The 26,208-nt window shown below is 33.9% G+C and overlaps 1 protein-coding gene across 1 annotated transcript in view; it reads right to left on the reverse strand.

Moving 5' to 3' along the window:
• LOC311213940 (connector enhancer of kinase suppressor of ras 2-like) overlaps positions 1–26,208 on the reverse strand; it is a gene marked incomplete at both ends in the record, with an annotated part of 169,756 nt that overhangs the window by 32,441 nt on the left and 111,107 nt on the right. Inside the window, 7 exons of the mRNA XM_084294277.1 lie at positions 1,436–1,470; positions 11,168–11,413; positions 12,178–12,203; positions 13,610–13,696; positions 18,091–18,296; positions 18,901–19,034; positions 24,384–24,530. Of these exons, the coding sequence (XP_084150403.1) occupies positions 1,436–1,470; positions 11,168–11,413; positions 12,178–12,203; positions 13,610–13,696; positions 18,091–18,296; positions 18,901–19,034; positions 24,384–24,530 (881 nt within the window). The remainder of the gene's footprint in view (positions 1–1,435; positions 1,471–11,167; positions 11,414–12,177; positions 12,204–13,609; positions 13,697–18,090; positions 18,297–18,900; positions 19,035–24,383; positions 24,531–26,208) is intronic.

Consider the following 26,208-nt stretch of genomic DNA (forward strand, 5'->3'; position numbering starts at 1 on the left):
TGTGATGAGGAAGGAAGTAAAAGGGAGTAGCAAAAAGCAACAAGAAACAAATGTGAGGGAAGAATAGGATATAATCGTATTCTTCTGAAAATTTGAATGGAAGAAGGGCAAAAGGTGTAATCTAATTGCTATAAAAAAAAAAAAAAAAAAGAAAGATAAAAGAAAGAAAAAAGACTAAGAAAGACACATTTTTTCTTCTTATATAGTAATTCCTATTTTACAAGATGGATGCTGCTTTGGCTCTGAATTGGGTCTAAATACCAAGTCAGACTATACTTAATTTATTGCAAAAATATCTATATTTAGATGTTGAGATAATGGACTACTACGTGGTGTCAATAGAGAGAAGACTGCCCTTATAAGATGAAATAGAATTTTACCCTAGATAAACTCATTTGAACTCGATCTTTACATCACCTTCTTCTTAGATAACACTACTACTCAGTTGAGTTGAATGCTGTTTTAAACATGCAAACTACGATGTTTAATACACAGACATAAAAATTCTGACAATCCTGAAAAATCAGGCACCAGGTCACTTGTGTTTAGGGATGAACAACTGTGTTTGCTCTACCTAAGGGTTTTGATTGTAATGTAGTAAAATTTATAATTTTGAATAAAACTGCCAATTGTAGATCCTTTCAACCGATAAAAGCATTGTAAAGAATTTTATTTTATTTTTGGTATTCAGTGCATGGCTTAGCTTTGTAAACAAGTTTAGGCCATATATGATGAAAAGATAAAAAAAATTCTCCACGTGAACACACTGCAATAAACCTTAATTATGGCATTCCATGATACCCAAGTATCTGTTATTTCAAACCTTTTCTTTAAATATGATATATTGGATGCAATTGAAATATTTGGTACATACTTTATCAGGTAACAGCAAAGGAAATGAAGACAAAATTACTATAGTATTCATTAGAATTAGTTGATTAAATTCAAATGTAAGAGAAACTTAAATCCTCATTCTTATCAGATATCAACTATGAGACAATTATAAACAGTAAATTTTGTACATACTGAATTACATGTTCATTGGAAAATTCTGCCTGTTATTTCAAAAATTAGGCTAATCATGCGTTTTTATCCTCAAACTGATTCTGAAAAGATAAGTTTAAAAAAAAAAAAAAAAGCTGGGGGGGAGACATTTGGTACTTTGTAGTAGGATCATTTTTTTACCCTTGTAATTTTTAATAATTTTACATCTGATGTGTTTTGAAGTAAATCCAACCTTTGTAATCTATCTTCATATTTGATGTAGTTAGTAGGCGAAACAATTGCATCATTTTCTAAATGTTATTAATGCTTTTCTCACTAAGACCTGAAAATTTATTCCTCAAATATTGCAGCTAAAATTCTACAATAAATACATGTAATTCATAGATAGATTATGTATCTATTTAAATACAAAATTAACAGAAGAAATTACCTTTCAGTATCTCCACTGACTGTGTCCCCTGCTCTCTGTAGAGAAAAACAAATAGAATTAAGCAAGACTAAAAAGTACACTTCCTTGGTGCACTCAACTTTGTGGTAACTTCAACTGCAGCGAAGACACAGAAACAAACCACAGTACTCATTCTGTAACTCTAAGGAAAAGGAAACGGAAAATTTGAATTTCAAACTAAATGTTATTTCACAATGAAGATCATGTATAAAGCAACTTACATCTGCACTTTCAAATAATCTCAGCTGCTGTAGCATTGTAACCAAAGCTCTTCAAAATAAGAAAGGAAGCTAAAATGTTAGCGTGTCAATGTTTGCAAAAATGTTAAAATGTGAGAGAGCTATAGAATGTGTTAGATGTAAAGGATGAATATTGCAATATAAATATCAGAAGAAAACTGTAGAGGATTTTAAGAACAATGAGGAACCTGTCATCAAAACTTTCTTCAATCGCATGCTTACCTAGATTTACGTAACTTGATTTCCTACACTGAAGTTTTTCATCTAAGGTTTGGAGATGAACATGCCTTTTAGGAGTAAGTGATTCAGTATTAAAAATAAAATCTTCAGACTGCTTTCATTATTTAAAACTAAACTTTCTGATGGAGGAATTTTCCCACAGCTAAAAAGCAGTTTCTCATCATGAAATACAGAAACTGACTCTTGAAATATCTTAGACTTTAAATCCTTTCTGAATAACCAAGTAGGAAACAGATTTATTTTGGGAATTCTAGTGCTTCTGTTTTAACATCATTACTTTAAGTATACTGTAAAGATATTTAATCACACATGACCTCAGTAATCAGTCACGAAACATAACTGTATACTTCATACGTGAAAGACAGGAAGTCTGCTGGTTCTATTTTTAAGCCTGCCTGTTCTGTATTTAACTACATAGACCATAAAACGTATATTCCAATACGTAAGGATTTCTAATAAAGTTTTAAAATGTTCGGGGGACAAGCATTAATTTTTCCACCTCCCTCCTTCGCATATCCCCCTGGTGTATCCATGCAAAGAATCATTTATCATCTTTTACCATGCCATTTCTACTGTGGACAGTAGGTGGTTTGCCACTGGAAGCAGACAGAAAACCTTAAAGTATGACAGTCCATGTGCCAATCATCAGGGCATGCTAGTATCCCAGTTACCTATGATACCCCTCATGTTCCTGCTCTCTCTGTAATTATATAAAAAAATAAACAAATAAATTTATGATAGGCCTTACAACAGCCCAAACCTAAGTTTGCTACAGGATGTAGGGGCAGCTACAGCAGTTGATCTTACCCCGTTAAGTATTTATTACAAACAATATGGAAGACCATTCAAATAAGGCAGCTGAGGAAGAGTATTGAAATGGTGCCTTCACGCTTAGAAGCAGGGAGTTCTCCCATATTTCTTTTTGAATCCAGGTGATGATAGGAGATCCTTATGGAGTAACTGAGCTCTAACAGGCTTTCCTGTTTAACCTGAGTGCTATAAATGACTTAACCCTTCTTAGAGTACACTTGAAATCTAAAGGATAAAAAATATACAAAAATGAAAATACACCATCCAGAAATATTCATCAAATTTTCTTGAAAGAGCCTGAGAGATAACAGCATACACCTACAGCAAAATATCTGTTTGAAGAGCTTCAGGAAAATCCTGCATAATAAAAGTCAGATTTCTGCTGCTGTTAACACACTATTAAACGTGAACGAACTGATCGTCCCTGAAAATACCATGGACAGCCCAGTAAATATTGTGTGGCCAACCAAGTAAAAAAGCTTTGACAGCAGAACTACCCATGTTATTGTTACCGAAGTAAACTTTATTCATACTAAAATGCTCAAAGATTTTCTTCTCACGTCCCTCTGCTTTCTCATGTTACTAACTCTAGTGACTAGGAAAGCAATTTCATCAGTTTCAGTGTACTAATTCTTAACAGATAGAGGTCTGGCTTTTCTAGCACTGCTCCCAAATTGAAGTAGTTCCAGACCAAGGTTTATTCACTTTCTCTCCAAATGGGACGCATCCCACACTCTCCTTCCCTGACAAAGATAATATACTTCCCCCTGTTCACACTCTGCTAGCCATCTTCTCATCACCTATATTACAAACTTTCAGTATCACTACAGAACTTATTTACAAAGACCACCTGTACCATGTGTGACCATCTCAGATCAGTGTTCCAAAATTGCTTTTGATCAGATTATTCTTTAGTGCAACTGGAAATGTTTGTTTGGATGTTGTGAACTCACATATATTAGACTGAAAAAGAAATAAGTGAAATATGCTTCTGCTCATAAAACATATTTTTCTAATAGTCTTGTCTTTCAACACCACTATTTTAATAGTGCATTAATGACCTCTAATTTTCAAAATTATTGAATAATGTAATCTAATTAACTGAAGGATTTAGCAGGCTTCTTTCAGTAACCTTGCATGTCAGTTTTATGAACAGTTGCTTCTTACACTGTTATGCTCCTGATATGTAGAGAACAAATTGCCTTATCCTAGTTCTCAAACTAAAATTTTACTTCATCTTACTAAATGCCACATCCATGACGAGTAGACACGTGGGAGGCTCATGAAGCACAAGTCTTGCTATGCTGCCACAGACCATAAAGCACAAATTCAGTGAATTCAGGTCCCTGACACCTATCAGCCTTCTTTCAACTAACTTCACATTTATGTAGCACCAGCAATTTCACTGGATCTATTTCCATTTCTACTCATGAAATTCAGAAGGAGAATAAAGCTCATACATTCTACCAAGCAGATCTGATGATCTTCTCCCATCAGGAGAAACTCTTATTTACCTGAAGATTTTATAAATAATCGATAACTAAGTAAATCATTAAAAATCACAGAAAACGAAAAACCTCTGAATCACAGAGAGAGTATAAAGATATTTAAAATTCATTGTTTACTTGTTAAAAGTGGGAGACTAGAACAGTTTGATAATGAGAGTCACTAATTGCAATGATCAAATGAAATATATTGCATCTGGATATGTCATTTATTCAGATGCAAAATAGATCTTCTTTTATTTTTATTATACATACTGTTTTCCTGTACTTAGATATTTAATGCTCGACAAAAATTATTTCTTCAGCTGCTTCCTTAACTCACATATTCCTTATCCTAAGCATTTCTTTACACTATGCTTGATCAGAAGTGAAACAGTAGCCTTGCTGCCAGGGGCTTTATTTATCTCTCTAGCTCAGTGAGCTGAAGCCTAAGCCATTCAAGATGTAACGCTTGCAAAATTATTATGCTCTGCTAAAAATGAAAGCTGCCTTTGAGGTTTTTCTTCCACTCTCGTTTAGGGGAGAGATAATAGACACAGGAAATAATCTTATGCAAGCTACATGCATGTACAATTCCAAATCATACTCAATTTTTAAGCTGAAAAAACTGTGACAGGTGACAAAATTAGCTAAGGATAGAAGGAAAATATCCACTCAGAATTTTTAATTATTTTCTACATCATCAATATTAAGTCAGTGAATAGTAAGTAATAGCAGAGCATTTTTTTAACTATTTGGGGGGAGAGGGGAAGGGAACACATTCCAGATCATACATGAGATTTAAAAAAGTGTTCTAAAAGACCATCTACAAGAAGACTGCCCTGTGGCTAATAATTTCTTATGTAATAAAGAAAAAAAAAAAAGAGAGAGAGAGAAACAAAAAAAAAAAAATGTACTTAAAGCCCACAATTCAGCAGTGATTTTGCTGCACAGGATTCTATGGAAAACGTAAGGGAAGTGAAGAAGGAGAGCTGCTCAGGTGGGAAAGGTGCAGTGCAGCTTCAAAAAGTTATACAGGTCAAGAAAAGAGACAATTCTTTTCTCTTCCTTTTTCACATCTTTCCCATTTCTCAAGGTAGGGCAAGGTAGACCCTGCCCTATAGGACTGACCTCCTTTGCTATAATGCCAACAGTGTTTTCTCTCAACCTCCCAACCCCCTTGCTCATTCTCTCCCTAGGAAGCCTGCTAAGAAGGAAAAGAGGGAAAGGATGGGGGCCAAAACCCAAGACAGTGTGTAGCGAGGAAGACTATGAGGACTGTCTTCAGAGTACTACAGCTGGCTTTCTGCACACTGATCCTGTGGTCAGTAACAGCAGGAGATGGTATCTGTACTACAAGGGAGATGAGTTGTGTATTTGTATTTGGTGCATTCTTCTGGATGATAAATATTGCAATTCTGGTAGCAGTAATATCAGTTGTTGTTAATATTTATGAACAAATGCTGAATCAGATCAATCCAAATGGCTCTTAAGTTATCTTTAGAGTGTACCAACAAAATCAGAAACAGTTCTTCAGGCTACAAAAAATTAATAAAAATAAGCTTTAAATTCATTTTCTAGAATAATACAATACAGTAAATCTTATCTCTGTTGTGATTTTTTGGAGTCAGAAGACTCCAGAATGCTTTACAAATTGCAGTTTACATATGAGCATAAAGTTAATGAATGCTTCATTTGCGACCTTTTATTGATACTTAGTACTAGCTCATTCGGAGAAACAACAATTGAAGAACAATTTAAATATGTGCCAATACAGTAAAATTATTTATGAAAGCATGGTGTACGTTTGTGCATATCATTGTATTTGCTTTGCTGTGAAGTGTCATAATATAACTATCAGTTTAAAGAGTTCAAAACAAAAAAGGAAGCATAACCATTTGGAAGCAAGCAGTAACACATAGCCTGCATTATGGTAGAATTGGTGAAGCAGGTATCACAGGCCACTGCAAGTATAACAGTTATAACCACTGCAGTTGTGTTCAAAGCAAAATTTCAGGACATCTCTTGTGAAATACTGCACGGCTGGGTCCCAAGGCAGGTCTACACCAAATGATGGAGGTGCCCATAGCTCACCTGAGCTTCACAACTGCATGTTGCTCTATGGAGACAGATGGAGATACTGAGCTTGGATGCAGATGTAGTGTACTATTTCAGGGGCAACTTCAACCATTTTTCTAAGCTACATCTGGAACTGAAAAGTATCTCTGAAACACATGCTGGTTTACATTGTGCAGATACATCAGCTAAATTTGGTCTTAGAGAATTCTACACACTTCTCACATTGCAGCACAGATAGAATATAAAGGGTACCAAAAATTCAGATTCAGTGATGGTTGACAATTTCACTTCTTTAGTGCAGTGGAACTTAAAGGCAAAACTTTTCAGCCCACGTGACAGAATTTATTTCCCTTATCTTCCTAGATATACTCTTCTGAGCTGTGTTTATAGATACAGTGTCGTTTACAGAATTATGTCTGGAGAAAACTGTAAAGAACTATATTTTTGGACATTCGTGCTGTAAGGTCACAGCCAGATACTTGTCAGCTCAAGTTTTGATGTACCCAGTTAAGGTACAGTACAAATGCAAAATCTTATCTTGCAATCAATAAGACTAGACAAAATCAGTTCAAAGCTACAGAACCTAGAAAAACTCATTTTAGCTACTCTGAGCTACTAGGTTTCTCATAATCACTCTCACAGGGATTGCTCAACATACCTAGGAGGTAGGGAAAGAATGTTTTCCATGTTACAGATGGGAATAAAATAAATAAAAAGAAAAGATAGAAGTTATCCAGTAATTCAGAAAAGAAACAAAACTGAAGGAACTCTGCTTGACAGTTAAACTTTTTTTTTTTGTTTTTTTTTTTTTTTTTTGTTTTGTTTTTTTTTGTTTTTTTCTTCTTCTTCTTGCAATAACAGAAAGCAAGAAATAAAATATAAGCACTTTTCCTACAAAACTGGCAATAAAAAACACCTCCTTCAGTTATATGGAACTGAATACATATGATTCTCCCAGATTCGCTCGATTATTGTACTTATCATAGTAGTACTTAGATTGATCATCATCTAAAAAAAGCATCTGGAACATCTGGCACATCCCAGCATGCATACATTATAGAAAAAGACAAAAACATTGTTCCTGAATACATTTTAGTTCTCAGCATGTATCACTAAACTGTGTGTCATTTGTTGAGCTGTCTTCTGCAGCTCCATGAACTGTTAGATAGCATTTACATCACTCAGTGCTGACAGGCATGTATTACCAACTTGTGTGATCAGCAGCAAGAAAATAAATAGCAAGTTAAGCAATTGCTGTGAAACAATGACTAGCCCTAAACCAATATAATGCTTCAAATTATCTTTAAAATAAAACAAACAGGTCTACTGCTGTAACATTCTCACTGACTGCCCTGCAGCAGCTACTGTTTGGTTTACGACACAAATACATCTTAATATGTATTAAAAATTAAGCCTCTTTTACATACTGAATTTTAATTCACAGAAAATTTAGGTGATCTAACATTTTCATAATCCAATTTCTTAATATATGATGCTACAAAAAAAAAAAAAAAAAAAACAAACAAACACAAAAACAACCAAACAACAACAAGAAAGCCAACAGTTACTTTGTAGATAATAATCCAGAAGATCAACCATCAAGTAACACCAGATGAGCAACTATTACCTTATTTGAGAATTTAATGTAGTAACCACTTAACTGAATTTGAGCTTCAGAAGCTGAATTTGAGATGTTAAAACCATGAAGTTGAACATTTTGTGGATTTTCAAGTTGATTCTGGAATAAGAACTCCAATATAGACAAAAGGTGGTTCACATGGTGCAAAATGAAACTGAGCAGCAGAAAATCTACAATTTGCTAGAGATTTTTAAAATCCTGAACAGCACTTTAAAGATGGAAAGTGTTTTCCATTCAAGACTTTTTTTTTTTTTTTTTTAACTATTTAAAATACTGAAGGAAAATTTATTCAAGTATATTTGGTCTATTGTGTAGGGGTCCTATTTGATAAATCAATTTTATTCAGAAAGAGATCCGATAATACAAACAAAATAAAATTATTTTCATTATTATAAAAAATGCAAAATAAAGATTTTACCTTTGTTCTTTTAAGTCCATAGTCTATTTCAATAGTATATTTCAGCAATGTATGTATATATTTTTGTGATATTTAGATATGTCTCAATACTTAGGCTTAGGCTAAAAATGTCACTACAGAAGCGAAGGATTAGTATACATACACAGCTATATTCTAAGAAACAATTTATTAATGATAACAGAATTTTTAATTGCAATTCACTCTGTGTCAGATTCAGTGACAAGCATCACAAAATTGCCTATCAACTAAATTAATCATAAATATATACTGAATGGACAGTGTTTCTTATATGAAATATTTTATTGCATCATGGTGTTGTGGATCATTTTATATGCTGGGCAAACTGCCAATACTGCACTACCTAAATATCCATTTTATATAGTAACTCTGCATCCTCACTTCAACTTATGAAATCAGTCTAATTGTTTAATTCTAGGTTCCAAATCCACATTCCTTCCAAAGCATTAATCTAGTACTGAAGCTATGCAATTACCAATTTTGTAAAACTTCTTATATCCATGTCTGGTAAATCTAAACTTTTTTTTTTTTTTCTTCTTTTAAATATGTATTTATGTAAGAAATACATTGCTTAAAAAAGAAGGCAATGGCTAAATGACACCATGTCTCAGTTTCTCCTTTTATCATGCTGTATTTGTTTGCTTACAAATATATATAATATATGTCTTAAGGAAATGAGATGATCTACTTAAAACCAAAATTTCTATATAAAAATATAAATAATTTTTCTTTTTGATGTCAAAATGACATAAAATGCTCTTTGATATTTAAAAGTTTAATTCTGACTAGCTATTTTTCACATTTTTTTTTGCTTTGCTTTTCAGAATTCTTTCAGTATTCAAAGTAGAAAGATGTCGTTAATACAAATGATCCTATACTGGCAAGAACCCAGAAAACCTGTGTCAGCAACTCCTGTGTATTTGTCAACTCAGTTCCTCTTGTATATTTATTTATAAGACAGTAGACTGTGTGCTTGAGGTATTTTGATTCCTTTGACTCTCTCTTGAAGGACTGCAAAGTTCTGTCTCAAATGCTGTTTGGAACACTTCTGCCGATAGAAGAATTAACACCACTGTATGTCAGTCTGTAGAACGCTGGTGACAACAGCCCTGCATCTGGGAACTCAACCAACAACTATCATTATCAAAAAGGCACAATTAACACTTTATCATTTATGAGCCATTTCCCCTTCTTCAGAAGTCAGGAGAGTCAACAATCACCACTCAACCAAAACCTCATGAAAACCAGTTGATTTATCTACACAGTTATGATTTTATTTATTTTTTCTTCAGACTTGCATAATGACTTTTTCACTCACCCTAGCAAGGTAGCTAGTAGTTTTTACTCTGGATTTGAAATCCTTTTCTTTGACTTTGTGATCCTGACAATCCGTGTAAGAGTTTACGGATGGAAGAAACACCTGCAACTAAGCAGTCACACAACTTGACTGATAAAGTACTTGACATTTTCTGAGGCTGGGGAAAAAGACCTTCCATGTTTTCCAAAAATACTAAGTCCTGGTGGCATAGGAAAGGGAAATTTAATTATTCCTGAAGACAGAAGTATCTGATCTTCAGACTACCAAATGCTGGCAGATTGCAGGAAACAGAGATGAATGGAAGGCTATGTTCTGAATGTATCCCCTTAGGCAGACCTTACTCAGCTCTCACACTTGATGCAAATACAATCATCTCCGAAGCTTTTGCTCAGGGAGAGAAACACTCAGTAGAAGCCCCAAATGCAAGAGTATGAAGAAACTTGCTACAAGTCCTGCTTTTTCCTCTTACATCTTCTATGGAACTGTTATGGAACTGTTTACAAGGGAGCCATTTACATTTTACTTCTAAGAGGAATCTCAGCATGATTAGAAAATAAATACACATTGAAAAGCTTCCTTACTGACTGCAGGGAGGAATAATGAAGATACTAATGTTTGAGCCCCAAACACTTTGAAGATACTACTCCCCATCGTGAGAGTGGAACAGTCTGCTCCTAAGCTGTAGGACCATGAGCAAAACTTAAGAAGGCCTCTACAGAGGACAAGATACACATACAAAGCATGAACAGTGAAAATCGATCTCTGGAAGGCTATTCATTATTTCAGGGTGTCCAAATCAATACAACAAAATTCTGTACTAGCTGACAGTCATGAGAACCTAGTGATTTTTCATGGTAGTTACACGAACTGCCTGTTCCTATGGCAGTTACAATTATTAGAGATTTTTTACTTCTATGTTAGTTATAATCCACTGAATTTTACTTTCTCCACAGTTTTCACTCCAAAATATTTCCTGCATTATCAGAATGAACAAATTCACATTACTGGACAGTGACCATGGTACTGCAATATAAATAAGCAGTAACTCCATTAAGCTTAAGTACATTTTTAGAAGACACAGTGACTAAATTGGATATATAATAAATTTAAAAAGAATCTATAATTAATTATTATCAGAGCAAGAGAGCCTTATAAACCTTTGAAAAAAATATGATTGAATTTGACTAAACTCGGTGAGAGTAATTAACAACACTACTGGACTTAAAGTATCTCATACCAAATGGTGCTTGCCCTGCATTTTTTCATCCATGTAGACTATTCTTATGTGAAAGCTATTTTTAAAGGAACATTAAGAATATTTCTTGGACCATAAAATACAATATTAAAATGTAAAGTTCAAAATATGCCTTAGTACCTGTATCATTCCTAAAAGGAAATGATTTTAATGTTCTTTCCATGTAACAACATAATAAATAAAAATGTAGTAATATCTTTTGTTATATACTTACATGATAAAGTGGAACTGTATTGTTTTCTGGGAGTGAGAAATTCAAGATATCTTGCTGTCCAGGTTCAAGCCTAACGTTAACAGTTGATGTCAACATAGATGAACTAATGGGGTAGTTTGGACTGCTTGCATTTTTGCCCTTTTTCCTTGACCTATAACCTGTGTCCCTTTTGCTGTCTTTCTGTGTCAGAGGTTCTTCTTGGATAACCAATATCTTGTCATCACTCAGATACCGCAGGAGGGAATTCTCAGAGTCAGTGGTTGGATGGAACAAAAAGAAAAAAGAAACATCAGTAAGACAAAACAGAGAATCTGTGTTTCATTCCTACAATCATAAATGTTAATGCTTACTACCAGCTAAAAAGAAAACCTCATTTTCTTTTATTACAAGTTTACTTTAATCTCATGTAAGTTTATGATAACTATGTGGTATGATATTTGAAACATACAGCTTGCTTCGACTGAATATTATCTGAAGTGTGCTTGAACACAAGGGAAATACAGCATAGATGATTTTTCAGTTTTACATATATAGAAAGTACTGGCTGCCATGAAAAACCATTCTTATTAAATATATGGTGGTCCACCAACACTATAAAACAAAACAATAATAAGAAACACAAATGTATAATACTTTTCTTTTTTTTTTTTTTTTTTTTTTTTCCAACAATACAGATAGAGATGAGACAATCAAATGAACCTTGAAAACAAAATTATTTTTAATTTGTTAACAGAATCTTGGAGTCTAGGAATTCAAATTTAAATCTGCCCAACAGACCAGTTGGTGCATGCTTCCTCAAATTTTACATCATTCTCTCATCTCAGTGATACAATTGCTAAACAACACTGTGAATTCAGGATTATGGAACAGTTTACAGGGGAGCCATTTACATTTAAATTTGGAAAAGGCAAACAAAATTTCCAGTCTTTATTGCACGTGGTATTTAATCACCCAAATTTAGAATGTACATGTGGGCTGGTACTCACAGACAGAAGTAACATCTAACTTACCATTATTATTAAAACCTTCAACAGTACTTAAACAGACAATGAGATTTACAGCATGTTTAATGTCCCATTCAGTTAGAGATATTTACACATATAACAAGTGGAGTTGAGTTATAATAGAATTATGTATGCCATCCTCAACTCTTTGTTAATAAAACGACAGTACTTTTACATGCTTTGCAATCTTTAAAACACTCAGTGTGAATATTGGGAATATTTTCCAGGACACATCATATGCATGTTGCATATTCCTTTTATTAATTTATAAGCACACACACTTCTAATCTTTATATACCTAATTCCTGAGTCAGTGCATCTTTACAGAATTTTATGTGCCATTTCCAATTAAAGTTTTGCATTTAAAAGTAAGTGTCTCCTGTACTTGACAAATTCCACAAAACTTTTGCAATGTTTCCACTGCAGTGTTCTTAAATATATCCCAGCTATTCAGCCACAAAGCAGAATGAAGTGTCAAACTCCTGGTAACACCAGATGGAGATTGTACTTCTAATATTTTAACATTTACTTGAATTTACTATTATTCTTATTTTTAATAAACTAATTCTCGCATCTTTTTAATCTTTCTAGAAATCCTATTATTTTCATCTTCTACAGGTTACTTACTCCTACAGATAACTTGCTGTGGTGGTTTTAGCACACTTGCATAAATACTTTGTGTTTCCTTTAACATGGTGTTAAAATTTGAATGGACTTTTTCAATGTATTGTTCATGATTTATGTTCAGCTGTCAGCCACAACAATGCCATTTGTGAAGGCGACTTCTTTAATCTAAGCAAACTTTACAGAGGAAGCCTTAACTGAAAATTAGCTCTTAATCACCTAAATGGTTATCTTGGATTTTGAAGTCTCAAAGGTGGATTCCACAATATAATTAAAAAAGTGTTCAAATCAAGGCTGCTTTACAATGAAATTCTTTGAACCTTTCTAGAAGAAGACAGTTAAATTCAAAGATAATCAAGACAATTAATTAAAAAATATCCGTTGTTAATATTTCAAGCTCTTTCTGAAATTAATTTTACAGTTGCAAAAAGTTTAGGACTGAAATAATACCATTCTGTGTAAAAAAAGTTTGATTGATACCTTGTACTTATAACACCACTTATTATTTTACAGAACTGCAAGGATCAAGAACTGTTATTATTAGCATATGATGTCTAAATCTTTTAGTCTTTTTTCTTTTCCCTTTGGTGTTTATCTGTCTCCATACTAGAATCAAAGTAAAACCCTTCTACTGATACAAACTCAAATTTTCAGAAATACAAACAACCCAGATACTAAAAAGAGCCTTTTATATTTTTTTGTGACAGTCAAGAAAACTTGATTTGGTCCTTGTGATGATATTTTCATGGTTCTTAAGAAACAAAGAAAGAAATCTTGGAGAACAGCAGAGGGAAAAAAACAAAACAAAACTCACCTCGGCTTCCCCTCTTGTACATGTTTTGTTCTTTTGACTCCCCTATCCAACTGTAGTCAGTAGGCATTGAAACAGGTCTTAAATCACCTGGAAACAATTCAAGATGAACAAATAAAATTTTTGAAGATTAAAAATAGAAGACTCTAGAGTAAGTAATGCATGTAAATTAGAGGCATGACATAACCCTTCAAAGCAATCCTCTTTATTAGCACCTATACATTATGAAAGCTGCAGCATTCAGAATTAATTGAACACCACATATGCCAGATTCTCCTCTTCATTATACCAACCTGAAGGAACTGGCTTCAGTGAAATTTTTTGTAAATATAAAGAAGTTTTTAAGTCTTTTCTGGAAGAAAACAAAAACAAAAACAAACTTGCTCGCTTATTAAATAGATGTTTTGGAATAAAGAAACAATAAGCACCTAACATGCTTTAGTAAAACTAGAAGGATTATTACTACAGCTACATTACATATCTATTAGCTATCCAGTAGAACCTATCTGATCTGGAAAAGCACATGGTGAGTAACAAGGGGATCTTACAGTTTCAAGGAAGGTTATTGATTGCCTTAAAAACAAAAGATGGAGTACAGTTTGCTAACAACAACAACAAAATAAAGATTCAGTCATTAGGGTTTTAATTAATGTGATTTTATAGCACTGCAGTTGTGAGGTATTCTTGTGCATTATTCATTCCCTACTATCGTATCCGCAGAACAGTGAGAGCAGGCCATTACACTCGGCACACTGCAAAACTGGCTATAAAGCACAAGCACTTTGTCCTTGTCTGTGTGCATTAGTATCACAAAACAAAGACACACAACCTCTCAATTACAGGTTAAGGTCTTTTTGAACCATAAAGCCAAAGATTCCTTTTTTCATATGCCAGCTGACTAAATACTTCTTTAAAATAATAATAATAATAAAAATCTCTCGATTCCTCAAGTAGCTTGCCACTGGTTTGTTTCTGAGATAATTATAGAATTTAAATGTCAACAACTGTTTTTTTCTCACTGTCAGTTTCTTCAGGTTGCTTAGAATGACTAAGTATTTTCTGTGGGTTATTACTGTGTTAATACGGGTTTTAATTCATCTATCTCCCCAAAACAACATTTTCAGCTACTAAAATAACAGGAGGATTTAAGAAGAAACAGTCATACAAGACAAGTATGTTTTCAGATAAGACTATTTTCTGAAAATTGAGGGGATAACATATACCTAGAGTACTGAGATTTTCAGTGTATGGATATATATGTAGTTTTCCTATGTGCCTAAAAGTCGATACAACCTTTAAATGCAAATTTATTACTCGACTCCTAATCTAAAAGCTGGTTTTAGAAGAACAATACGGACAAGGAAAAATAATTAAAAAACAACAAATCAAACAAAAGTAAGACCCAGTAACATAGAAAAGAATGAGAACAAGTAAGGATTTCAAATTTTAGAAAAAGCAACAACAAACAATATGAAACTAGAAATGCACATAACAAGTGGAGATCAACAAAAAAGCTTAGCAGTATATCTGTTCAAGAGGAGGAAAGTCTGAAACCCTGATGAGATTTGTTACACATAAATCTGAGATGCTGCAGTATGATCAACATTAAAGATATGAATTTTGGATGGGAAACATACAAGTTGAACAAAGAAAAAAAGAGATTTTGCATATTATTTTTAATTGCAAGTTCTTTCCCAAATACCTGTAGCCTATATATAAACTGTTTTTAACAGTGCAACTTGAATATTAATCAGAGAACTGGAAAATCTTTGTGTATAATAGTAGAAATTGAAAGGAAAAATACTGATTTATGATGTTTTTGCCTGTAACACAAACAGAGGAGATTTGATATGCATTGCCACAAGAACTCTAAATACCAGAGCATGTTGGAATCAAGACTAATATGAGATGATAAGCCTTGGAAAAAAAAAAAAACAAAATGCACTGCAGCCATGATAAATAAAGACTTAATTTTGACAAATGTTTGGAAAAAATGGGCTTATTTGCCTCCACTGATTTTGCATATATTATCAGTACTGAGGGTCTCATTTTCCTGAGTATTCTTCCACTTACCACCAGCTGCAACAGAAACTGGTTTGTAATAATCACTTTAATTCTGGAAAATCCCTGGCAGGAATTTTTGAGCTGCAGTTTGTGTGAGTCCTAGCAATAATGAAAGCATCTGTTCAACCATGAAAGGCTTCAGAACTCTTATTTTTCCTACTTAGCCCATGGCTACCCGGCTCCAGCATCAGATGCATGTTTCTTAGACCCACCAGAAATCATGTTTTTCCAGAGACATACAGTCACTTTCATGATTCAAATGTACATTTTAAAGTCAAAAATTTAAAATGTACACTATAGAAGAACAGAATTTGGATTTGGAAATCTGTTAATTATCAGATCAATATAATCTGTAGTTAAGAAAAAAAATATCTGGTTTAACTATTCTTTTAAAAGCTACTAAAATGTATTCCTGAGATTTGTAAATCAGATTCCTTCTAGATTTTCAATGTCACATAGTTAGGGAAAATCACACAGAACTCTCTATCATAAACACAAGACTCTGGCATATTACTGGGATTAGTTGCAGAGCCCAATGTCTTAAATTTGAAATCATTATGCAGCATGATTTTAAGCAAGCCAAATACATCCATCTGGCTCCAATTTCCATCACCGTTAATATTTCTCTTTCATTCTAATTTTATTCTAGAACCATGCTGCATATCAGGGAGATAAAGACAATGTTACTGTACTTAAGATGGAGTCCTACTCTTTGGTGTTAACCTGGTTACAGATCATATAAGCATCAAGTATATGGCTGTACAACTTACTAAAAATGTTTTACTTGTAACAAAAATCTGTTAAAATTTCTCTATTCTGAAGAAATATATTCTTATATATAAACATGATCATGTACATAAACATGATCCTGGCCACACCTAAACCAGGATTGCTTTCAAACTATTAGAATGAAAAGAACAGTGCAATGCTTAGGAAACTGGATGTCATTTGCTAGGGAACTCTACAGTGATTAATCATTGCACTTGACGTAATTTTATGTATACTTGTAGCTGCCACATTTTTAGACTGGAATCTACCCTCTCAACTCTGAAAACAGCAGGTGAAATGACGTAAGCATCACTCATATGTTGATCTTAGCCAAAAGGTAATGTAGTTTAGAGTTTAGATTAGATTAGCCAGATAGATTAAGTAAACTATGCCACAGATGTATGTATGTAATACATTCAAAATACATATGAAAGTAATAAGAAAACCTCAGCAAACAGATTTATTGACAGTGGAACAACATGCTTGTACATCTTAACTATTAAAATGTGTTCTGGCACCTGTGGCCCTCAGTTGCACCCTCTTCTAACATTTATGGTGGAAAGAACACCTCAGTCTGAGAACAGGAAGAAAAAGCCACAGAGTCTCTAAGTGCCAACAACTGAAAGAGCAGGGAACCCACATTTAATAACATCATGGTATCAAATCCTACACCAGACTAAACCAGTTTTAAGACAGACCAACAGCATCAGTGTCCAGAGTGCTTAAAAATCCCCTCCCCAGCTGTTCCGTTTCACCTGTTACCGAATCTTCCACTATTAACTGCCTCTGGTGTTCTCTCCTTTGAACTGCAGCATGTTTTCATTACCTGTGTTCTTCACAGACACATTTTTCTTTACTACTGTGAGCTTGTGAAATATTTTCCCTTTTCCAGCTATCAAAGACCCCACCAAAAATATATATATATACATTTTTTAACAAAACTAGAGAAAGGAAAAAACCTTTAGCTTCAGAGTAGGTGAATGAAGTACTTATTGATGGCAACATATAAATTGATCAAAAGACAGAACCTAGTCTCAGGGAACATTATGACCAAAAGGAGTTGTCATGCCTTTCTCTGAGGCATGGAAATGCCATTTGCACCACCAAAATCACATGCTACTACAGATTTATAATACATCTTTTATCTTAAAATTCTGTAAACTTTACAAAAATAACTTACTGCCTCAAAAATAACACCACTCAAATACATGGAGAATACACTGGTAAGTCTATTTAATACAGTGCTGAATTTGGTAGACCTTATGTCTTATAGATACTTTAATACCACGTCTTTTCAGGCCCTTCATTAAAGAATAATATCCAAGACTGTTACAACCAGAATAATCTCCAAGAGCTTCAGAATAAAAGCTGGTAAATCAAAATGCTACCTATCCAAGTAATGTGAACTCAAATATTATTCCAAATTTTAATTAAGAACTGCACAATAAAATTATTTATAACTTCTATAATCCTGATCCTGAACATTAGATTGTATTTATATTAATTATTCCTTCACATAAACTTTTGTCTGAAGTTCAGAGCCAACAGGTCATGATCTAACAAAAAACGACAGATATTTGGGGGTGCTGTAGCATTCATAGTACAATTTCTAAATCCAGTCAATCAAAAAATGTTAAAGAAACCAGGCCTACCATGAGTGGGTGTTTTTTCTCTTCTTCGCACTCCTGTAACTCTGCTTCTCTCATACTCAGAGCCCAAAGGATGGCCTTCACCTTCAATTAAGGTGTAGTATTTACCACTCTCGTGTTCCAGAAAATAACTTGGAGACTCAGAGCCTTTCATTCCAGATTTCCCAAATTTGCTGATGTCATCACAAGACATTATTCCAATTTCATCCCTAAAAATTGTAAGCCAGAAGATTGCAGGGAAATTAAGCATTTTATGAAAAAACTAAAGTGTACCAACTATCTAACCTAAGCACTACAAATGAAAAAAGTAATGTAATTGAATTGCTACATATGAGAACTTTTTAAGAGTTTCAATTTCAACAAATATAAGTTAAAGAAATCATCATTAGATTTTATTTTAACTGAAAGATAAACATAGCTATTCAGAAGTTTTCTACTATTTGAAAGGAAGCATAAGTAATTGGTGTAACATGAGATGGCAAGGATTTCTGTTGCAAAATGCATGCTTGAGAATAAGCTACATGTGGTCACAAAAGCATAAGTCAAAATAAATGATTAAAGACTTCTTTAAGTGGTTTTCTAGTTTAGGACCCAAACCAGGTTTTGCTCAACCTGTATCTAGCTAAATCAAAGGTAAAAATGTCTCAAAACAAAGATACGTTACTTAATGCAATTCTAACTCTTAATTTTACTAAATATATGGGTTTGGGCATTTTTATTTTGTTTACTTTTATTGGTCTAGTAAAATTAAAATGTTATTATTATTATTATTATTATTTTGTCAAAAGCTCACATTCACTAGGAAGTAAATACCTGGGGCCATAAAGTCCTGACATAGGAGAAAGAATGTAAACATCTTGGAGTGCTGAGTTCTCCATTTTGGAGGACATGCCCATTGTACTTGTTGGTGTTGTAGAACTGCTTGTTGGACTGGTTGGAATTACAGGCTGTAAAACAAACAAAACCCAAACACATGAAGAACAAATTAATGTTTTCAGTGCTACAAACAACACTTAGATCAACAAGCACCATTTTACAAATCATGACCTCTTTTTGGATTAGCCATTTTTGGATGAAGACTACAAAGACCAATTGTAATCTTTTTTGAAATGCAAGGCTTTCTGTCTTCTAGAGATAAACTTTGAGAATATTTTTATGTGTTTCGAGTACAAGCAATTTTAAATAGTGGCTAAGGATATTTTTCCTTGAGAACATCAGTCTGCATAGGGGTCCAAATTAGAGTCTTCCCTGCTTTACTGTTAAACCTCTCTTACTCTGATCAAGTGTTTTGGGTTTCTTTCATCAGTACAAATAGATAAAAAGTCACTGCCCATGACAAGTATCATTCATGACTGTCTTTCTCATACCTTGTCTGGAAATTAAGACCTACTACATTATACACAGTATTAACCACTGCATTTAGCATACAATCACTATTTCAACAATTTTCTAGTGACAATAACAGTAAAAAGACTAAACAGAACATATTCTAGTAAACCTCCAACTTACCTGCAGTTGGATACCCAATTTATCCATGGGTCAAAACATAAATTATCACTGTCACCAACAGACAATCAGAAACCCAATTTCACAGAGAAATTACCTATACCAAGTCTCTTGTGAATAATTCCCAGAAAATAAGATCTTTCCTTTCCACTCTTCTTTATCACTTTAGTTACTTTTTACGTTCTAAATACTATCTGTTTCCCCTTATTTTGGCTAGCAAGTTTGAAAAACTTGAAAATAATTAAGCAATGCTTCAATACCAGAATAAAATTGAAACATAAATGGTAAAATCAACCCTCACCAGAAATAAACAATTGTTTGCCAAATGGAAAAAAAAAACAAACAACTGTTTTGGAAACAAAATATATTGCTATGATCCTGAGTGTGTTTTGCAAATATTGGGGATAATTAAATAGTGTATCTATTTAAAAGTGCTGTTCAAAACAACAAACATATGGCCCCAGTCCATCCTGCAAAAACAGCAGGACAAGATACAGGAAGCTGCTAAAGCCCATTAATACAGCAACAATAGGCTTGAACATTGACATCCCTTACCTTCTGAGGGAATATGAAGATTAAGGATGGGGTACTGAGTCTCTGCTTTCTCCTTTGAAGGAATAAACTCAATCCCCAGAATTCCCCTGATGGGTGAATTCACAGAAAATACACAGGCGTCACTCTTCTACATGGATTGCCTGCGGTAAGGGAAAATGGGGCTTTGTAACTGTGTATCACCCTATGAATTCCTACAGTGTGGCATTTTTGTCGGAACAGATTCATTCATGCTAGTGATACAGACAGCTAATTGCTTATTGGACAAGCTGCTATTAAGAAAGGCTGAATGTTCAACAATAAAAGTACTTCTACTCACAACTAAGAAACAGAAACTTTAATATTATTACTCACAATAAATGAGTATTTCTCACATATTGGCAAATTGCTACAGCTGTGCTCTAAAAGAACTGGTACATTCACGGTGTGTTCAAGTCTTCTGGATTATAAATTTTTGAAACTTGAAATATACACATTTTAAAGTGTGTAAATAATTTTTGTCCTCAGAGTAAGAGAATGCAATGATACACATGAATACGATGGAAAAATAATGAGTAGCACTAAGAAGAAAAGGGATTCACTGTTCATCATTTCCTCTAAAAGAAGAGATTTAGGAGAACAAAACACAACTATTTGCCACATTTTCTTTGCATGAGGTGTTTCAAGAGTTTCCTTGCCCAAGACATTTCTCACTGAGACATGAAAGTATATGGGCAGCACCCTAATTTCCAAGTTAATCTAAACAGATTTGTTATTTTCCTTCTCATAATGTCATAGAATTTATAAATATTTATATTTATTTATAAAGCGACATCTCTCCAAATGCATATAGTTTTCAAAATCTGAAATGAGCTACTTGAGTAGAATTATTCTAAAGTTACTTAAAAAGTTTCAGGGCATAACATGCATTTTCTGTTATGCAAAAATTATTAGAAAACTGTCACCGTTTGACTAGTTTTACTACTCATGTCACTACAGAGCAGATTCTATAGTTCAAGCAAAACAGTAAAAAGTTTAATGTTCCAGGTCAAGTACTTGTAACAGGAAGAAATATTCTCATTAAATATTTATAGAAATAAAAAATACAATAAATGTACTTTCATTGAATGAAGTTTCTGGTGTGCTTATTTTTATTTTTTTTTTAAACAAAACAAAACACAAGAGTACTATTCGCCATTGAAGATAAAGTAAGTGTTGAGTGGGAAGACAATCGGAGTTTAAAAATGAAAATAGATTTCTATTATAACATAATGTCAACTAGAGACAAAATGAGAAAATGACTGAAATGTCTCACTGAAAGATAACTGTAACAGAATGTCAGCCTATTTTAATAGTCTGCTGATGTTACTTATCCATCAAGGGAAACTATATACAGCACAGAAATACTACAATTAGACCAAAAAAATACATTCACAAATTCTGTATCTCTAATAATTCAAAAATTAACTACTTGGTATGCTTTTTAACATAAATATTGTGAAAAAATAAATAAATCACAATGCCTATAAGAACCTTAGGCAATAATAAAAAACATAACAACTTCCTGCTGAATACCAGCCAGAGCTAACAAATATTTCAGGCCTCTGAATTTCAAGTTCTGAGATCCTACTGTCTGTATTCCTTCCCAAACTATGTAGTGGTTTTGCATGAGAAATAAGTTACATTTTAGCATTTAGTGAAAGAATCATCGTATTTGTAAATAGTACACATACAATACTTCATGTAGCTATGTACAAAAGTGTTTGCATGATTTCTTCTAAATAAATTTATTCTAAAATTATTCTATTTTTAATTATTCTAAAGAAGAACTTTATACATCTCCCATCAATGACTATGCAATATTCTTCAGAAAAAGGACTGTCACTTCCTAGGTAATGGAGCTAATAGCCTGATTCCTCTAGGATCCTGCTTTCTACAGTATATCAGGGGAGGGAAGCAAAGAAAAGCAAATGTTTCTCTCTGGTTTTTCTAGAAGATTTAGGTTTGTTTCATCTTGATATATCTATATTTCTTTTCTTACATCTTAAGCAATAAAGTAAAAAGGAAAATACAGAAGAAAATCAGACAACTGCTAGTAAGAAAAGAAAGCTTGTAGTCAAAAACTGTTCAGAGATTTGCTGTTTAAACCTTACCGATCCTAAATCAGGATGGAAGAATTGCTTTGCATGTGTTCTATTTCATGGTGTATTACGTTACCCTTTTTTGTGACAGTCTGACATTTGCTGAATTATTTTCAGTTTTTCATCTACTTTAACTCAGACTTTTTTGACAGATTGCTACTTAGCCAGTCATTCCATATCCTACATTCATGCAGCTGGTTACTTTTGTCTAAAGTAAAAAAAAATTCTGTCTATGCGGAGTGTATTCCACTTATTTTTTGAGAGTCTGTCAGCCTCTGATGCTCTGAGTGCCAATTTAATCCATTAGTGATAAAAAGCTCCAGAAAAACAAATAAATAAAACCAGAAGCCTCCCTACCAATTCAATGAATTAAACTGATCTGGAGGATCTAAACAATGCCAAAGTCAGACAAAGGCAAGGACATTTGGCAGCCAAGAACAGGGCAAGGGAAGTGAGATCACTGTTTTTCAGCAGTATCAAGCTGTTAGGTCAGCTGTCCAGGAAATACAAGCTTTGGTGTCATCTTGAAATCTAATCATGCTAGTTCCAAGCCATTAATGACAATAATAAATAACTCCAGATAGAGGTAAGAAACTGGTAAAACTGAGAACTGCATTTGGATTTTTTTTTTTTCTAGGTCCTATCACTTGAGCTCACTTCTGTGGCATGAAGACTAAAGAAGACCACAAGATGCCAAAACCGTGAAGTTAGTTTATAACTTATTACAAAATCTACCCTTAAGAAATAATATTGGCAGTGCTCTTTTTATTTCCTGAGATGATTTATATGTTTATTGAAATCCCTCACTACTGTTTTCTGGCATAGAAGAAACATCCTAGTGAGAATCACACTTAAAGCACCCTTTGTTCCTCAGGGGCTCTGGGCCATCAGAAGAGAACACGTCACAAAAATAGAAATTGTTGATAAATCCACAAAAATAGCTTGGTGCACTTTCATTTATCTGACAACCATGACAAAGGATGACAAGTTTTGTTGAAAATATCAAGTCATTTATAGAACAGATATTGGCATCATAAAGCTTCCTGAATTTGTGATTCTTGTGAATTCAAATTCTTTAATATAATAATATAAGGAGAGGATCTCTATGGAAGCACTCTTACAAGTGCAATTTCCATTTTGCTAGCTCTGGAGACTTCATATGAAGTTCACCCAGAAAAGGTAGCACAGAGAAAGGAAAGATGGCAGTGAAACAAAGTGTCAGCACTCCTGAGCTGCAGGGATTGCACAAACTGCTTAAGTGAAGCAGCTGTGTAGGATGCAGGCACTTTGGGGAATGAAAGGTTCAGGAAGTGGCAGGCAGTAAGAAAATTTGTCTGCATAGGGTTGTAGGGTTTGCTTTGTTCCATTCATTTAGAAACACATCCACATATCTTGCGAATCAAGCAAAACAACTAAGTTTCCATGTTATGAAAGTGTATACACTTATTACAGAATGTTATACAGTATTAAAGACAAAATGTAACTACTGAAGGCAAGCTTTTAAGTTAGTGACTATGCATGTTTAAGGTCAGTCTTTTTTATTGTTGTTTCTACAACATATGTTGATGTTGTAGGAAGAACCAGCTGTGACGTTTTTTATTTATTTATTTATTTATTTATTTTTCTTTAAATGTCAACAGGTTTTCAAGGCATATTTATGCAGAAATATCAGAGGCTCTATTAGCATTGCTACCAAAAACAAGTAGAGGAGAAATGTAGGATAGAAGCAGACTTTTCCTGAAATTCAAAAGGACTACCACTCTTGGTGAAAACAAGTAGTTGTGATAGGTTGTGAAATAATGGAAAGAAGGAGAGGCAAGGGGAGGCCTTTGCTAGCCAAAGAAAACTACTGAATCTTTGGCTGCTTACTTTCTTAGCAGTATTATTCATAGATATTCTTTCCTTTTGTGAATTCCTGTGGTTCCCAAATTCAGGGAAAAACAGAGGAAAACAACCTTATTGACACATATTGCCACACAAACTTAGCACTGTATTTCAAAGGAAATAGGGCTTTTGAAAGAGGTTCCTGTTCATCCCATCAGAAGGAACAATTCTAGAGATTTCCTTTATTAGTGGAAAGAATTTGCCATGACACCAGAGTTGCAGCAGCCTTCTTACCTGAAGCGCAAGAGGCTTCCACCTCACGTTTTTCAGCAGGGCAGGAGCAGAAACCAGAGTATTCTGAGGACGTTTTTTCAAGGTTAAAATCACTCCATTTGGGTCTTCCCGCAGTGCATTTACTAGGTTCTTCAGCTGCCAGCCAACCTAAGAAAAAATTCCATAATTGAATTTTGAAAGCTTTCCATTTAACTTTACATGTGAAGGAACTCTTCTATTAGCTGGGAAGGTGTATTACAGCCCGCTCTTTCTGAACATAAGCAGTTTTTATAAAGAGTTTCTGATTAATTCTGTTGGACTGAAATGCTGCTGCTGAATCTGGGTTATTTTTGTTATTTCTTTTTGCTAGGTTTCTCAACAAAATAAGGCATAAGTGAACACTGTCTCCCTTTAGATAATCTGTGAGGTCACCGTACATTTTAAATCAAGTTTGCAAGTAGAACTGATGTTTCAAAAATAGTTAGGGTATAACAAGTGCCACACAGATTTCAGGAAGTGATTTTGCAAAGGCCCAAATTAATACCCCTCAGAGAAAGACAAGCAAAACTCCCCTTTTATACAAAATGGTTGACTGGATAGCCATTCCATGTGCATGTTGCTTCTGAACAGACACAATATTAGTATTAGTATTAGTATTTTCCCCAGGTAGTGAAAGCATTACTGAAAAAGAGGGCAGGGAGATAGGATAAGGAATAAGAGGAGGCAGGTATTTTACAGGAAGCCAATGATGAGCCAATGGACAAAGACCAAAAGTATAATCCCTCCTTTCCTAAAGGATTTACTATAGGGGACACGCCAACAAACACACACACACACACAAAACCCAGAAAAAAAGCTTCTGAAAAATTATCCTTATTTGTCTTCTATAGCACAGCTATCTCCTTCACTTAGTCTCACCTTGTTATTACTGGGAAATAACTCAAATTACAAGAGCAAGCCTATATAGAAAGGAGTTACTAGAAAGAATGACCTCTTGTAAGTGACAATGAGGTTACTGGTTCACATTTAGCTGTGTGAAACAGCAAGGCCTGCAGAAATATTTATAGGGAGGACTCTGGAGGACTTTCCTAGCCTTTTTTTAAAATCACATTTTCTCCAATTCAGATTTGATTTCTAGAGTTGCTACTGAAGAAAAGTGAATAGGTGCAGGATGTTACTGAAGTGAATCAGGCTTTAACTTGAACACTGATGGTCACCTTCTCCCCCAGTTCTGCTAAACAAAGCAGTATGGATCCAATCCTGCACGGAATATGTCCTGCAAAAGTAATTTTCTTTTACAGAAAAGCTGAGCTCCCAGCAGCTCTAAAAGTAGCCTGTATTAAACTCTTCTCACCTTTTTCTATTCCAAATACAGCAGATTTTTATTGTGTTAATAAAGGACCATAGTAAAGGCCTGTTGTAGGTTACTCGTGATTAGATAAAAATGACCACAGCTCTTAGGAATCAGAGCACTGTGTGTGAACAGCATTTCTGCAATGACAACATTACTGAGGCTGAACTGTGGCAGCCTTGAAGTGAGCTATTACGAATAAAATGCTTTAGGGAATCCAAGAGCTGGAGCTGTACAAGTGTATGCGAGCCTTTGGTGCCATTATATTTGCTATGCCCCTTGACTATGCTTAACTGGCAAGTTCATGGTAACATGACCAAAATGTGTATTCCCACTACTATTAAAAATAAAATATTAAAAAATTAGATTTAAGTGTTCAGAATCAGTGCAGTCTACATGTATCAGCATATTATATCAAGTACCATTTATAATTACTTCCTTTTAGAGGAAGATAATTGATTATACATGAAGGTGGAGGTTCAAATCCTCTCACAA

This window comes from Netta rufina (genome assembly GCF_964035555.1).
Source record: "Netta rufina genome assembly, chromosome: 12".
In the NCBI taxonomy this organism is placed as follows: domain Eukaryota; kingdom Metazoa; phylum Chordata; class Aves; order Anseriformes; family Anatidae; genus Netta; species Netta rufina.